General features: G+C 29.0%; 2 protein-coding genes across 2 annotated transcripts; both read right to left on the bottom strand.

The window, feature by feature from the left end:
* Positions 1-539: 539 nt before the first annotated feature.
* LOC108547440 (chaoptin) lies at positions 540-9610 on the bottom strand. Its single transcript, XM_017899969.1, has 10 exons — positions 9533-9610; positions 8704-8887; positions 7772-7919; positions 7001-7111; positions 5516-6262; positions 4392-4540; positions 3250-4032; positions 2159-2913; positions 1194-1710; positions 540-862 (listed from the first exon to the last, which is right to left on the bottom strand). Exons 2-10 carry the CDS (start codon positions 8885-8887, stop codon positions 540-542), a joined length of 3717 nt encoding a protein of 1238 aa, XP_017755458.1. The 5' UTR covers positions 9533-9610.
* Positions 9611-11018: 1408 nt separating this feature from the next.
* LOC108547437 (tRNA pseudouridine(38/39) synthase) lies at positions 11019-14244 on the bottom strand. The gene is made up of 6 exons (XM_017899966.1): positions 14182-14244; positions 13533-13663; positions 12886-13451; positions 12380-12671; positions 11147-11283; positions 11019-11074 (listed from the first exon to the last, which is right to left on the bottom strand). Exons 1-6 carry the CDS (start codon positions 14242-14244, stop codon positions 11019-11021), a joined length of 1245 nt encoding a protein of 414 aa, XP_017755455.1.
* Positions 14245-15291: the final 1047 nt, after the last annotated feature.

Here is a 15291-nt window from a genome sequence, read left to right on the forward strand (position 1 = left end):
TAATATAAATTGACAGTTCATAATGGTAACTATGGAGTCAAAGATTTATAAAATGTAACAATTTTCTAAAAACTATTATCACTATAAGAGTATGGTAAAAATTTTAAAAACATCAGTGTACAAAAGTATGCAACCTCTATTCCTTTTGCAAATGCTATAATAATGTAATTGATATGATTATTGTAGAAAATTGTGGAAATAGATATTGAAATTATAAAAATAACTGTAATTAATTTCTACATAAATATTTCACAATGAATAATGTCATAATTAGTACAAAATAAAAATAAATCTAATAATAACCACAATATGAATTTCATATTGGCTTCAATCTTAATTTTTTAAAGAAATTGTTTAGTATACCTTACAAATATAAATATTCTTACAATTATCTTAAATGATCTTATCAAATCATTCAAGAATCAAATTTAAAACTATATTAATCATCAATTCCTATATGAAATATGTATTTGAATAAAAAATATTTGAAAGGTGATGAATCAATAATCACCTTTTCATTCCATCATACATTAAACAATTTAGTAGGCCACTATTGTTAGGAGCATAATGTCCATTAAAGCCAACCAGGTGGTGGCCAGTCTCTCATAGTTACCAGAGCTAAGGGCAGAGGCTTGACAGGCAGTGTGAGGGGTTCCTAAGGTCAATAAAACTTTGTCAGAAGAATAAGATGGGGTAGTCTCGGTACAAACGGCTCTCCCAGCAATGGTTCTCAACTGCCGGGCATCTGATTGAGAAGCTGTGTGGATTTGTCGAGATTCTCGAAGCCATCTTCGCAACCATAAACTAAGCCAAGCGATCTCGCAATCGCATTCTAAAGGGTTTCCCGATACCTGTAAACCTCCTAAAAAATAATAATAGAATTGTGTCCTTTTGTCCTTGAATAATTAAATTTAAAAAATAACTTTTCCTTAATGATCATAAGAATTTTGTTTAAATATCTAATGAATTTTCTTTGGTTTGTAAAAATTTTTCTACTTTTTAGTACATATTATAGTCAATTTATTATTATCTAAATTTATTTATGTTGAAAGATAAGTTATTTTTATTTATTATGTAATTGATGGTCCATAAGATGTTTACAAGTTCTATAATATAACAGAGTTGACTCCTTGATTAGTACATATGTGCACAAATTTCAATATACTTAATTACTGAATAATCACTTTACTCACCAGCAACCATATTGGTACCAACACTCTCCCATGAAAGGTTTCCATAAATAACCGAAGGACTGAGTTCATTTATATGATTGTTCCTCAAATCCAAAGTCAATTGTGAAAGTCTCTTTGTCAGGGATAGAAACATATCTGACTGCAGCCTGCGAACTCGAGTGTCCCTGATTCTCAATATCAGTTCACCACCTTCAATAGTAGAAAATGCTTCTGAGGAAATAACTTCAAGATCACTTCCAGAAATAGTCAATTCTCTCAACTGCTTCGTAAAAGCATTTTGTATTTGATGTTCCAGCAAATGTTCTGTCACTTGAATCTCCACAGTTCTTAGAGGTAATCCAGTTAATAAATCTCGAAGATGGAAACCATCTGCTTCAGGCCATGTCTGAATTCGTAGATGCTTCAGGTATTTTAAAATACGTAGACAATCTTTGTCTACTGATCTGGTTTTATTTAAATTTCTTAGATTCAGCTTCTCCAACCTTGGATATCCCAGAAAACTTTCCTTTGTCAACTCCTAAATTGGTGTTTTAATTGTTAGTTTAACACTGTTAGCTTATGTTAAACATATATTTTAAAATATTATATGTAGTATATTATATATTATATATACAGAAAAAATGTGTATAGAAATAATATATATAGAAATAATTGATATAAGAGTAAATATAAAAAAATATCAAAACGATTATCATTGCTTATCATACATACCAGTGGTTCTCAACCGCGTGGTATATTTAGAACTGGTAGTTCATTTCCAAGTGATACATGAGTTGAACCAAATTATTTATATAAAATTTTGTTAATTACGTACAATGGAGTATAGTGCAATGAACAGATACCTACAAAGTGGTACGTAACTTGATCATATTCTGGTTGATGATATGCAAAGAAAAAAGGTCGAGAACCGCTGGTATATATTATTGACAGTATAAATGATTAAAAACAACAATCAAACAACTCACCTCTATTGGATTTCCCGACACATCGAGTTCCCTCAGAATACTCAACTTCACATTCGGCATAGAAGTCAACGAGTTATTCACTAACCACAGAATTTTTAAATCTTTCAAATACTGGAACTGCTTGTCAGATGTCAAATCAATGTGATTCAAAGACAGGTCTAAGACATTTAAATTCGTCAATGGGAGAAGAGGTATATCCCTAAGGCCACAATTAGCCAAAAACAGTTGCCTCAATCCAGGCAAATAATGGAAAAGCTCCTTAAAATTCGCTTGAAGAACGTTCTGCGACACGTTGAGGCTCAAAAGCTTCCCCAAAGAGACGAACGAATTGTCTGGCAGAATCGTTAGCCTATTGTGTGCCAAATTTAGGGAGACCAATTGCGAAGTTGGAAAAGCAGTTGAGTCTAAGTGGTCCACGAAATTATCTGCCAAATTGAGATCCCTTAGAGTGTAGCCAACCTCGAGGAAAGATGGCGACGGTACCACGGTGAACTTATTGCTGCTCAGGTCCAGGATCTCTAATTTCGTTCCTTCGAAAACGTCTTTGGGTAGAGATCTTATCTTATTCGCAGACAGGTTCAGGATTCGTAAATTCTTCAGATTGCGAAATTGCTCCGTGGGCAATTGGGTGATCTGATTCCCACTTAGATCTAACTGTTGTAGCAGTTCTAAGCAGTGAAAAGATTGCCTCCTTAAGTTTTCTATCTTATTGTTCCGTAGATTCAACGTCTCTAGACGTTTCAATGTGAAGGTACCTAGAATGATTTATATAGTGCCTTTAATTAAATAGAAGAGACTACAAAGTAATTTTTAGTTCGAATATAATTAATAAATTAAAAATAGCTAACACTGGAACTATCAATCAAAGTAACTGATCTTAGACTCTTGTTTTTACAGTTACAAAGATCACGATCACAAGGATTTGAAAGATTCCAAGCATTTGAAACATAGACGACTATTAGACGTCAAGACAGAGATTGACAATCATCCTGACATGTCATATCGTTCCTTTGAAACACTTCTCACAACTAATCTCTATGTTACTCACACAGGAAACTGGAAAACGTTAATATTATGATAAAATATTCCACCTGGTTCAAGAACAGAGATGAAATTGCTCTGGAGATCCAAGCTACTCAGTCCAGGCGTCCCATAAAACGCATCCGCCGGTAAGTGACTAATATTATTGAAGCTCAAATCCAATCTCGTCAAATTATTCATCAGTCCCCCAGAATTTATGATCGAAATCGCATTATAGGACACATTGAGAGCAAACTCCGGGCCACCGATCTCCGATATCGCATCCAGGTCTAGAACCGTCAATTTGTTGAACTCCAAATGCAGGAAATGTAAACTGGGCAAACCGTAGAAGGCATTTTTCTCCATTTTGACGATCCGATTGTAAGCCAACGATATTGTGATCAATTTCGGGCAATCCATGATGGAGTCCGAATTGAGAAACTTTATTCTGTTCCCAGTCAAGTCTAAAGACATTAAATCGGTCAGATTGTGGAAGCTAAACTCCGGTATGGCCTCGAGGAAATTGTAACCGAGTTTCACGTCTCTCAACTCGGGATGCACACTGGATAGGAATATTCGTTCCGGCAGATAGTGAAGTCTGTTTGATTCCAGATTGATGTAGCGCAGTTGCTGGAACGAGTAGAACGCAGTGGCGTCGATAGTCTGGAAGTTGTTGTTGTCTAGGACCAGCCAGAGAAGATTCGACAGGGGCCTAAGTGCCCTCTGAGGAAACACGTCAGTCGCGAATGCGAAGCTCAGTTCGAGGATCTCGAGGCTCTCTTCGATGCCTATGAAGCAATCCTCATCGAGCTCTGTTAGGTGGTTGAAGGACAAACTGAGCTGCTTCAGCTTTTCTGAAAGCATTAATTTGAGATTAAGGATTTTTGGGGAATTTATTACAATGTCACGCAGAATATTTATTCGATATTGACATTTTTCGTTGCATATGTAATAGAAGGTCTGATTGAATTTGGTACTGACTTTCTTTTGGACATGTCTCATTGCAAGGTTATACAAAATGTTTCTTAGTTTCGTATTTTTTATTGCAATCTTACATTTACATTTTACATTTTAGAAACATAGTACACAAAAATGTATTTTGCAAAATGGACATAAACTATATGAAGCAATAAAATGAGAGAAAATATGCATCAAGGTCAAGAAGATAAAATTCAGGAGTATAAATAACTGCAGTAGATGAATTTAAACTTACTTGCTCCTTTGAAGGTTTCATTTTTGAGTTTCGTTAAAACGTTGTTCCTGAGCAAAAGGATTTCCAAGTCCTCTGACCACTCGAAGTCACCTGGCTGAATATGAGAGATTTTATTGTAGCCCAGATTGAGTTGCAGTAGCCTTTGACACCTGTTTCATGAAATACCAAACGTGGCTATTCATCTTCATTTATTTTTATCTATATTTGTATTTAATATGTTTGTAGAAAAATTTTCCAGGATTAGTGGAAAAAAGCAAAAAAAGAAAAGAATAATTCTGCAATTAAACAGAATTGAATATTTTGTATTCAATATAAAAAGTAAAAAGTACATAACATAAATATTAAAACATCTAACTATAAAGATAATATATGTAATACAAACAAAATAAAGTAAAAATACATACTAAAATATTCTGCAGTAACATATACGTGCTAAAAATTTCCAGTGTTCTTCTTCTAATTATTACATATCATTAGTATATATACAAGGTGTATATTTATACCAATATATTTTTATTACATTTAAAAAGAACAGCAATGATCTTCAGATGTTCTCTACACATACACATACTAGAAAACTAGTACCATCAAAATGTGCCCCCCTAGAAATCATTCAAAACCGTGTTAAACATTTTTTGTTACATTTAATAATAAAGATAACTACTAAATGGTAGTATTTAGTGACCCACCCTGTATATATACTACCTAGACATTAATACATTAAACCTTTGCACTCAAGGGGTAACTTCCAGTTACCGTTTGTTGTAATACCTAAAAAAGTAAATAACGAATATGAGGCAATAACTAAACTAGAAGTAACTACACGTGAAATATTGAAATGAAATACACGTAGTTCCCCTATTTCATTTTACCATAAATGGTATCAGCGAGTTCAGAAAAATATAAGAAAAGCTTCGAATTGTTATATCTTTATAGCACAAATATCTTCGAGCGCAAAGGGTTAATCTTTCAGTTCTCCAACATTATATAATCTATACTCCCCTCAGAAAGCAGTAAAGAAACTATTATAACTCAACTTCTTGGCAACCAAATGATAGAAACAAACGGAATTAACTCGAAACATCGATCAGTCGAATCCACAAGCGACTTAAAGATCAAGATACCTAGAGAGAGCTGCAACTGGAACAGTGTCTAAGCTATTTGTAGCCAACGAGAGTACCCTCAGATTCCCTGCGAATTCATAAAAGTCGTCCCCAGATATGTTCCTTATATCGTTATTAGCAAGAAACAAGTAAGATAACTTCTTCAATCGACTAACAGCTCCAGGAACATTGGGTAGGTCGTTGTTGTCCAGATTCAGGTACTCCAACATGTTCTCGAGTCCACGAAAGGCATTATCGTCGACGTTCTTGATGGAATTCGAGGACAAATAAATCCTTTCGGACTTTAAACGATCAAAAATGCCGGCTGGTAACGATGCTAACTTGTTGCTGTCCAAGTTGAAGTTCTTGATCCTCAAGGTTCGATTAGTCAGACTGGGTGTACGGATACATTCGATGGAATTTTCACTGACGTCGATCAAATCGAGATCTGAACTCTGAAAATCAGGCAGTTCGAGAGTCTTCAGATCGTTTCCTCTTAGATACAACCACTTGAGATGTTTTAACGATCTCAGAGAGGATGGAAAGGATTTCAGAAGGTTGCTATTCAAGCTTAGAGTGTGTATGTTGGGAGGTAGACTGCTTTCTGAAAGTTCCTCGATGTTGTTGTTGTCGAGATTCAACCAGCCTACAGACTCGAACGTAGTGAATATTTTTGGTAACTCGATGATTGAATTGTCACCAAAGAAGGCGTCCGTTAGTGTGTCTTTCAAGTGTCCCCAGTCACCGTCCAGTGACGTTAAGTGATTGCTGAAATTTGAACAAATTTTTTTAATTTATTCGAGTTCATACATTAATTTTTAAGTTGTTAATCATCCTCAAGATATCTTAATTAAGTTTATACGATAAAATTCACAATTTGAGTTTTCGAGATTTTTTTAAATAGGTTATGTATGGCACACATACATACGTGTCTTTAGATCTCGATTAAATTATCGATAAGATAATTTAATACACTCGTGCATGAAAGTATTTGAAGGATTATGTATTTCATGCAGCAAGAAGGAACTCTTGAAATTATATGAATAAACTTGGAAAATAATTCAACAATTCACGTAGTATCGGTGAATTATAAAAATATTTCATAAAAAAAGGTATAATATTAGTGAAAAGTATCACAAATTAAAAAAGAAGAAGTTCTACTATGACGTTGATTCATCTTTTGTTGCTTATTACAACCTTAAGACGATTTCCCAGTTAACTCACTAGCGCCACCACGGCCCATATATCCAATATATTGTACTTATCTAAATATCGTACGAATATCGTTGAATTCTTTTCCAATTTTACCAATATAATCTTGGGATTTTCTCCTTACTGCATTTACCATATCCCTTTAAAGATGTCACTTTAACGTACATATTTAAAACTGTTAAACGTAAAAAACGTAAATATTTGAAAATACTTTCATGTATGAGTATATGTTAGTAATTTTATTTACGTTAACTAAAATCGTTTCCAAATTGAATTTCTTATATACATATATACCTGTGCATGTTGAGCCAGTTTAGTTTCCTTAGGTTACGAAAGACCTTAAATGGCACGTCCTCCAAGGCATTATAGCTGAGGTCCAACGAACGTAAACTGTCAGCGATACCTCTAATAAGAAACACATTTAAGATTCAAAACACTCTAGTAATTTTTTCTGTCTTAAGGAAAAATTGTAAAAATGCGGGTTATTGCAATTAAGAGATTTCATAAACTCTTAAGAAAATGCTCTTTATTTTAGGCGAGAAATATATGCATACAAAATTATATTCGTATAATTCAAAAATATACTTTCCTAAACAAAGAATTAGATACACACTTGGAAGTAATTAATAAATCTTATGGCTTTTAGTCATTTTCAATTACATTTTTGTAACACGATAAATGTGCCGGTGATTATGGGAGTGGCCTAAGTCACTAATGGTTCGTTTCGAAATAGTAAAAATTTCGAATATCAAACGCGTCATAAATTGAAAAATGAATTATGAAACTTTTCCTAACGATTTCGATGTTTCGTTATTTTGCCAAAAAATGGCTATATTTATTGTAATATTGTCGAAGGCGATACAAAATAAGTGATAAAAGCATTTCTTTTGGATTTTTGACTTGGACCACATAATTTAATTAAAACAAAATTAGTATAATTATACACAGTTCAAAAATCAGATCACATAAAATTTCGAAAAAGTCTTTGCGAAGTCGAGCTTATAAAATAAAGCAAAAGCATGCAAACATCGAGAGTGTGTAATTTCAAAGATTATACTAACTTACGAAAGGGATAAATCGCCAATGTTGGACAATCGATTGCTCATCAACCCCAGAGCTTTGACACCAACCGAACTCGTTAGCGCGTCATTGTCCAGTGTTTGCATTCCAGATCCAACTACATCCAGCTGAGACACGTAACTCACCGAGACATCTGTTATTAAGTACAATGTTTTTATAGTAGATACTACATATGAAATTAAAAAGAGGTAAATAACTCTATAATATAAATTAAAATAATATAAATATATTATATAATAAATATAATTAATATTAATTATTACAAAATAATATAAATTGCTAAATATTATTTTCATGCCAGAACTACCTAAAGGGTCAAAACATTTTTGATTTAATTTTGCAATTATTGAAAATATGCAGTTCCTTTTAACAAAATTAATATTGATTTTTATTCGCATAGGAACGTGACTATAGATTCTTGCTTGTCTTCATTTATTTGTAATTATTATTATCTATCTATCTATCTATATATATATATTATATTTAAGTATTTCTAAAATTAGTAAGTAGATACATCATTGTTTATTTGTAATTCACTTTTCCTTTTATAACGTAGCAACGAAGAAAGAAAACTCGCATAATTTTATTTTAATACAAAATTTTTTTTTAATAGCTTTTTAAATTAAATTTAAAATAGGATGCAAATTACATACATATATAGAAGATAGTTCTAATATTGATTTTCTGCAATCGATTTTTCCCATAAAGCGAGGTCATGTACCGAAGTGTTAAATATTTATAAAACATTGAGTGTAAAATGTTTTTTTCAACATATAATAATTTCTGAGTTTGTTAAAAAGCAATAACAATTATTTGAAAATATTCTACCGAGTAAAAGTAAAAATATTTTCATTTGGGTGACGACATTTGACTACAATTAAAAATAATAATATATTTTTGGATAACCTAACTCTTACCTGGAAACCTAGCAAAAGGTATTCCCAGGCAGCTAATATCCATCTTCGTGAAATCCTCGTCGTCTTGAAACCAGCACGTACACATCGTGTTGAACGTGCATGGCATATTATCACATTCTATCATACTCAGTGTAGAAAAGATAAAAAATATCTTGATGCACATGTGATCTACCTTTAACAGCATCTATGTCCATTAAACAGATAAAATAATAAACAAAATAAGATTCTTATATAATTCAACATGCATTAAGAAATATATATTTCCTCTTCTTTCCTTTTTTTAATATAAATAAATCAAAGGCTGTAACCAAGATCGAATGCTTTATTTGAATGCACTTCAATTCCTATCATGCACTGTGATCAATTTCAATACTCTATCGATAACGTTGCGAGTGACACGGAAATGATAAAGGGACATTATATATAATACTCTGTATATTATACTGTACATAATACCCCTGCTATGATAAAAATACACGCAATGTTAGGTCTATTATACCATCTGTGGTACTATCTACTTAATTAAAACAAAGAAATATGTTTTTCAAGCCTGTTCCATACTCTTACCTTCTCTACTAGTCATAAAATCTCGGAACAAAATTAACAAATTATTTTCATTCTTAACCATAACAATCCTCAAACTGAAAAAAATATCCTTTTTTAAAATTATGTAAAACCAATTTTAAAAAATAAAGTCGAACTACAAAAATATGAACATACATGGGCAAGAAAAATGTGATTGAAAACCAAAAGTGAATCAAACCTTGAACTTCGTAAGTAAATATACGAGTAAATAAATATCCAAAATGGAACAGTGTGAAAGATGTACCTTTTTGGATGTGAATTTTCAGCAGTTCAGTGAAACCATCGTTTATTGGACCAGTTCCAGTGTTCAACTGACCATTTTAGAACGAATTAAGAGTTTTCATCAGTCTTCGCATTCTGTTCTTCAGGTTCGAACTCGAGGAAAGTGGCGAGAAAACAACAGAATGCGAACTCGAGACGTGTGATACTGAAACGGCGCAAGTACAGAGCCGAAGGAAGCGAGGGCGCATGTTCTTCTAGCTCTATGGATCGAAACGGAGACCAAAACAAAGCTAAAGCTTCGTCCAGATTGTTGCGATCAATTTTGTAAAGTGAACTCGTGGCACATCGAAGACATTGTTCTTCGTTCTTGTAATTTCATCGAGTTTAAAGGGAAATAGAAGATTCTAAAGAGAATAGAACATGCTACTTCGCTTTTAATCGTGTAATAAACGATATCACATCGACGATAAGTGTATGGTACAATTATAATAGACCTGGACGAAATTTATTTCAAATCATAATATTAATTTAATTATTATTCGACAAATAGTGTGTTCCAATTGATATAACACATTTTTATTTGGCTAATTAAATAATAAATGGAAAAATTCGTTATTTCGGAACATAAGTTTCATTTTTCGATTGAAAATTTGTGTTTGAAATAACATTTGGAATAATGTGTAGCAACAATTGCAGTCATAGTGAGAGTAAGAAACAGTAATGATAAACATACGAAGCTAGATATTAAAGAACCAATTATTTTCAACGAAATCAAATGGGAAATAAATCATTTCGTGAAATGAAAAGTGTATCCATCAATTATAAATACATTAGGTTGTTTTTCGTGTGAAGAGTTTGACTTAATTTAAAAGCAGATTCTTTTTCAAATCATTTTGAAATATAAAATATAATTTATATTAATTTATTTTATTTTATTTTACTTTATTTTTATTTTATATTTATTAATTTGTATATACTTATAAAAATATTATTAAATATATTAAATATATGAATTACAAGAAACAATTAAGTATTAAATTAAAATTACATTTTGAAATACTTAATATCGATATATTTCTTTTTATTCCATTAAATTTATTTTACATGGAAGAGAATTGCAGGACTGGGGGGGAGCAGATCATTTAAATATTACAAATCTTAGATAATAAAATTATTCTTGCTTATAAATTATCCCAAGGAGATATTTCTCCACACAGAATATGACCTAAAGAACAACTATTAGAATTTTAATAAATATACAAAATGCTTTTATTAAAACAAAAATTTGTTGTATTGTCTAGAAACAGTAATGCTGTTCAGGAAAATTTGTCTGAAATTTGTTACTATATCACTGTAGTTCTTATTATATATTTATATATAACATTCAATTATCAATAGAAAATAATCGAGTCATCAACGCTTTATTTTGAGTTTATGAAAACAATAATAGATTTTTTTAAATTAATTTTATAGTTCCTGTAATTTTTATACATCACGATCCAAATAAATTACTCTTTCTTCTTCTTTTTATTTTCATAATGTTTTATTTTGCTCTCCAAGCTCTCTATAAAAATAATTCCAATTTTAATATTATTTCCGCCGAGACTTAAGAAAATTATCGTATTTAGATACTAACCACAAGTGGGCCGCTTCATTAAACGTTGATACACTTTACTTTGTACACCAAGTAATAAGCAATCACTCTGGAAAGCCATATCTTTGCAATCTATTGAAGCCTCCAAATCCGATAACATATTTTCAATCATGACCGATCTGTTAAAAATGAGGTTATTAATCAAAAGCACTATTATATATTTATTTGTACCATGTAGAGATATAGCTTAAGATTTAAACAATATTTAAAGTATTCAGAAATTGATGAGACTATTATACAAATTCATATCAGTGTTATTAAAATTGCTATTATTTAAATTTACATAATTGATATTGACAATATTATTATAAGGATTTAAAAATTCAGAATTTTATGAAAATTATAATTATAGAAATTTGCACGAATATTATTAAAATCATTAGTATTTAAATTCATGCAACTGTTATAAAAAGTGTTATTATTTAAATTCATGTAATTATACAGTCTATTACAAAAAATATTTTAACAATTTCTAGAGTCCATATTTTAAGAAAATGTTGAATCAGCAACAAATATATGTTACATTGTACTATCATACATGGTATTTCATTATTTTTTAATTTACTAATTTATAATTTACAATTTACAAATTCTTGCGATAAATTATAACGAAAAATTCATATCGTCTGCTAAACACACTTTGTATACTTTACATTTTTTTTAAGATATAGAAAAAAAAAGGACATAAAGAAAAATTACGATTTCCGAAAAGAAAAGCGCAATATTTTAAATATAAATAAAACATCGAGAAATTCATTACATTTGAATTATTACGTAAAAATTGATTTTTAATACTTAATTTTGTCCTAAAGTTCTATCTTCTAATGTGTAGTACAAAAAAGTAACTTAAGATAATTATATTTCTTTATGAATTTCATCATTGTATGAACTAAAAAATAAAAATTGTAAATGATGCAAATACTAAAAGTTAAATTCAATATAAACAAAAAACATATGTTGAGAGAGTACATGCATACCTTTAGTTAAAAACTCAATTCTGTTTTATTTATTTACTTAATTTTATATAATATATAAAATATTTTATAAAAGGTAAAAAAAGATAACGAAAATTGACGAAGTTATAGTTAAAATAATTATGAAAGCAAATTTATCGGTAAGTTGAATAAATATCATTATACGAATTTTTAGTTCATTTTTCACAAAATAACTTTTTAGTAAAGAATAAAATATATATTTCATTAGAATTATATTTACTTTACTGTATTCAAAGTCCAATCTCTTTGTAAAAGTTTGATTGTGTATATTAATTCATCTTTATCAATGTACCACTCCTTAGCATCATATTCACAATACCAAAGATTTAATGGTGCTTCATGAGCAAGATTATATTGTGGTTTCCTAGGACATTTTTCAATATCTAAAAGTTCTAAAATAATTTCAGGTTCTTCTTTTTCTTGTCCAATAAGTAACAAAATGCCCATTAAGCAACGAATTTGATGCCATAAAAATGCTTGGCTTGATATAATTAATTGACATATATCATATTCTATAAATAAATAATTACATATAACATTATACCATTATATAAGCAAATGTAAACAAATGTAAATATATAAGCGAACTAAATAAATAAATCATTATATAACCTCCCAATGAAGTAAATTATCAGTAAGACACACATTTAAATAAAACTGATTTTAAAATATATAAATAAATACAATTTTATTAGTAAATATAATTAATTCAGATAAAATAGTTACCTAAGACTTTTCTAAAATTTTCACGATACATACATACTTCTGCATTAATAACTTTTCTTTCATAATTAGTAACACCATTGGCAACATCCATTTTACAAATATTTCGAAAGTCATGATCTCCTATAATATATTTAATAGCTTTATTCATAGCATCTATATTCAAATTTCCTCTTGGAAAAAAGTACTTGTAGGTTCGAAATTTACAATTAAATCTTGCTGAAAAATCATTAGGTACTGGGCACCACGCAATGCATCTTATATTAGAAGGAAGCAGCCTATTTAATATTTTACAATATGGAAGTTCATTTTCTAATTTACATTGTTCCGTTGGATTTAATTTACTTCTTATATCTAAGGAAATCACTTGTGAAAATGAACTAACACCTTTGTCTGTCCTTCCACATCTATGATAATTTGATGTCTCACGTGATTCTATACAACAGCTTTTAATTAATGCTTCAAATAAATGCTGTTCTATTGTATTATCAATGCTTTCTTGTACAACAAAACCATTATAATTCCATCCAAGATAATAAAATTTTAAAAGTATATGTCTTTTATTGCATCTAAAATTCAAGTAGTTTATATTATAATAATGTTAAGATTACAATATCTTTTTCTTTAGTTAATTAAATATATTTACATACTTTGAGAAATCAAATAATTTTTGTGATGTACACACAGTATCTTTCTTCTTTGCCTTTTCATTTCCTTTACTAGCTACTAATTTTAATTCCTTGTTTTCCTCTTTCAATTTTATTATTTTCTCTATTAATTCCTATTAAAAATATTATTCGTAAAATATTTATAAAATATAATATTAATGTTCCTTTTTATTAGTAATAAATAAGAAATTAAAAAATTTGTAGTACTTGTATATGTAAAAATATTAAAAAAATAATTGTATAGTATAGTAAAAGTAAATTTATGATAGACAAGTCAATTTTTGTATTATTTAATATCATTTTATTTGAAAAATAACATTAATTTAATTTCAGATTGAATGTTTTCTATCATCTTAAAATAATGGTGCATATTATATTACTTTTCAATAACAAAAATTATATATCCTGTATCATTATTACCTAGGATTTACATACGTATTACAATATATGTGTAAAATACATAAAAATCAAAGTACAAATTGAAAATTCAAAGTTATGTCATTCCTAAATAAAATTTAAATTAAATGTTTATATTATACACATTTTTCCATATGCAGTTGAGTGATGTACTTAATTTTGTATCGAATGAGTTTATTTTATAATATAACTAGACTAAATATTGCATATTTACCGATTTACTAAGCAGTTGAAGTTCTTCTTTCTCCAAGGTTTCATGTTCGTTACTTTTATACATAGTTAATATACTTTTATGTTTTTCTATAATAATATAACAAATTTTATGAATCAATATCAAGGATTATTGAAAAATTTACATTCAATCAGATTGTTATAATCATAAATGTTAATATACTTAAAAAAATACTTGCTAAAGAATACAAGTCATATTGTCTATAACAATTTATTGTATTTATATTACATGCACTTAAAATAATCACAATTGAAAATATATTTAAAATACAAGTCAAAATATTTATTATAAAGAGAAAATATTATATAACGGTAAAATGATAGAAAAGTATGTTATAACTAAATTTAATGCAACAATTTATAACCTTAATTAAAAAGATGAAGTATAACCTTAAATGAAATGATAAAACACATTAAAGAAAAATACTGAAATTCGATTTATCGGATACCAACACATTTATTTATAATAAAATATGCTAAGCATATCAATATAAGTAATATGTAATAAGTTCTAACATCTAATAAATCTCACAACATAAACGACTGTCAAATTGAACTGTGCACAAAGGAATTTTAATGGTTAACTTTATTCTTTATAAATGAATCATTATTATAACTAGAATTAAAGAATTTGTTTCTGTTTATAGAATTTTTAATTGTTAAATCCATTTGACCTTAATTATTTAATCAAGGTACTGCAATATACTATTAATCACTTGTGCATGTAAGTAAACAATATATATGTATTTATATTTTATACTATGTTTTATGTGTGCATTCTTAAATTTATACTGAATGCAATTATTTTAATATCCTTTATGTTGTATTACATAATACTTATTCGATACATCAAAATAATTTCAGAACATCTTATTTAAATTCTTCACCTATTCTGCTACATATTGATATACTTTATAAAAGAATAATATTCTAGTATATTAAATACTGACAATACAAGATTACATTCAAGAAAAAAGATAATTTTTAATCATTCATTCAACCATTATGATTTCCTGTATATTATACTTACATTTACTTACATTTATTATCCATTTCTTAATTTTAATAAACCATTTTTACTAATTGTATTTTT

Source organism: Eufriesea mexicana, unplaced genomic scaffold (genome assembly GCF_001483705.2).
Source record: "Eufriesea mexicana isolate 0111107269 unplaced genomic scaffold, ASM148370v2 scaffold1030, whole genome shotgun sequence".
Classification (NCBI taxonomy): Eukaryota; Metazoa; Arthropoda; class Insecta; order Hymenoptera; family Apidae; genus Eufriesea; species Eufriesea mexicana.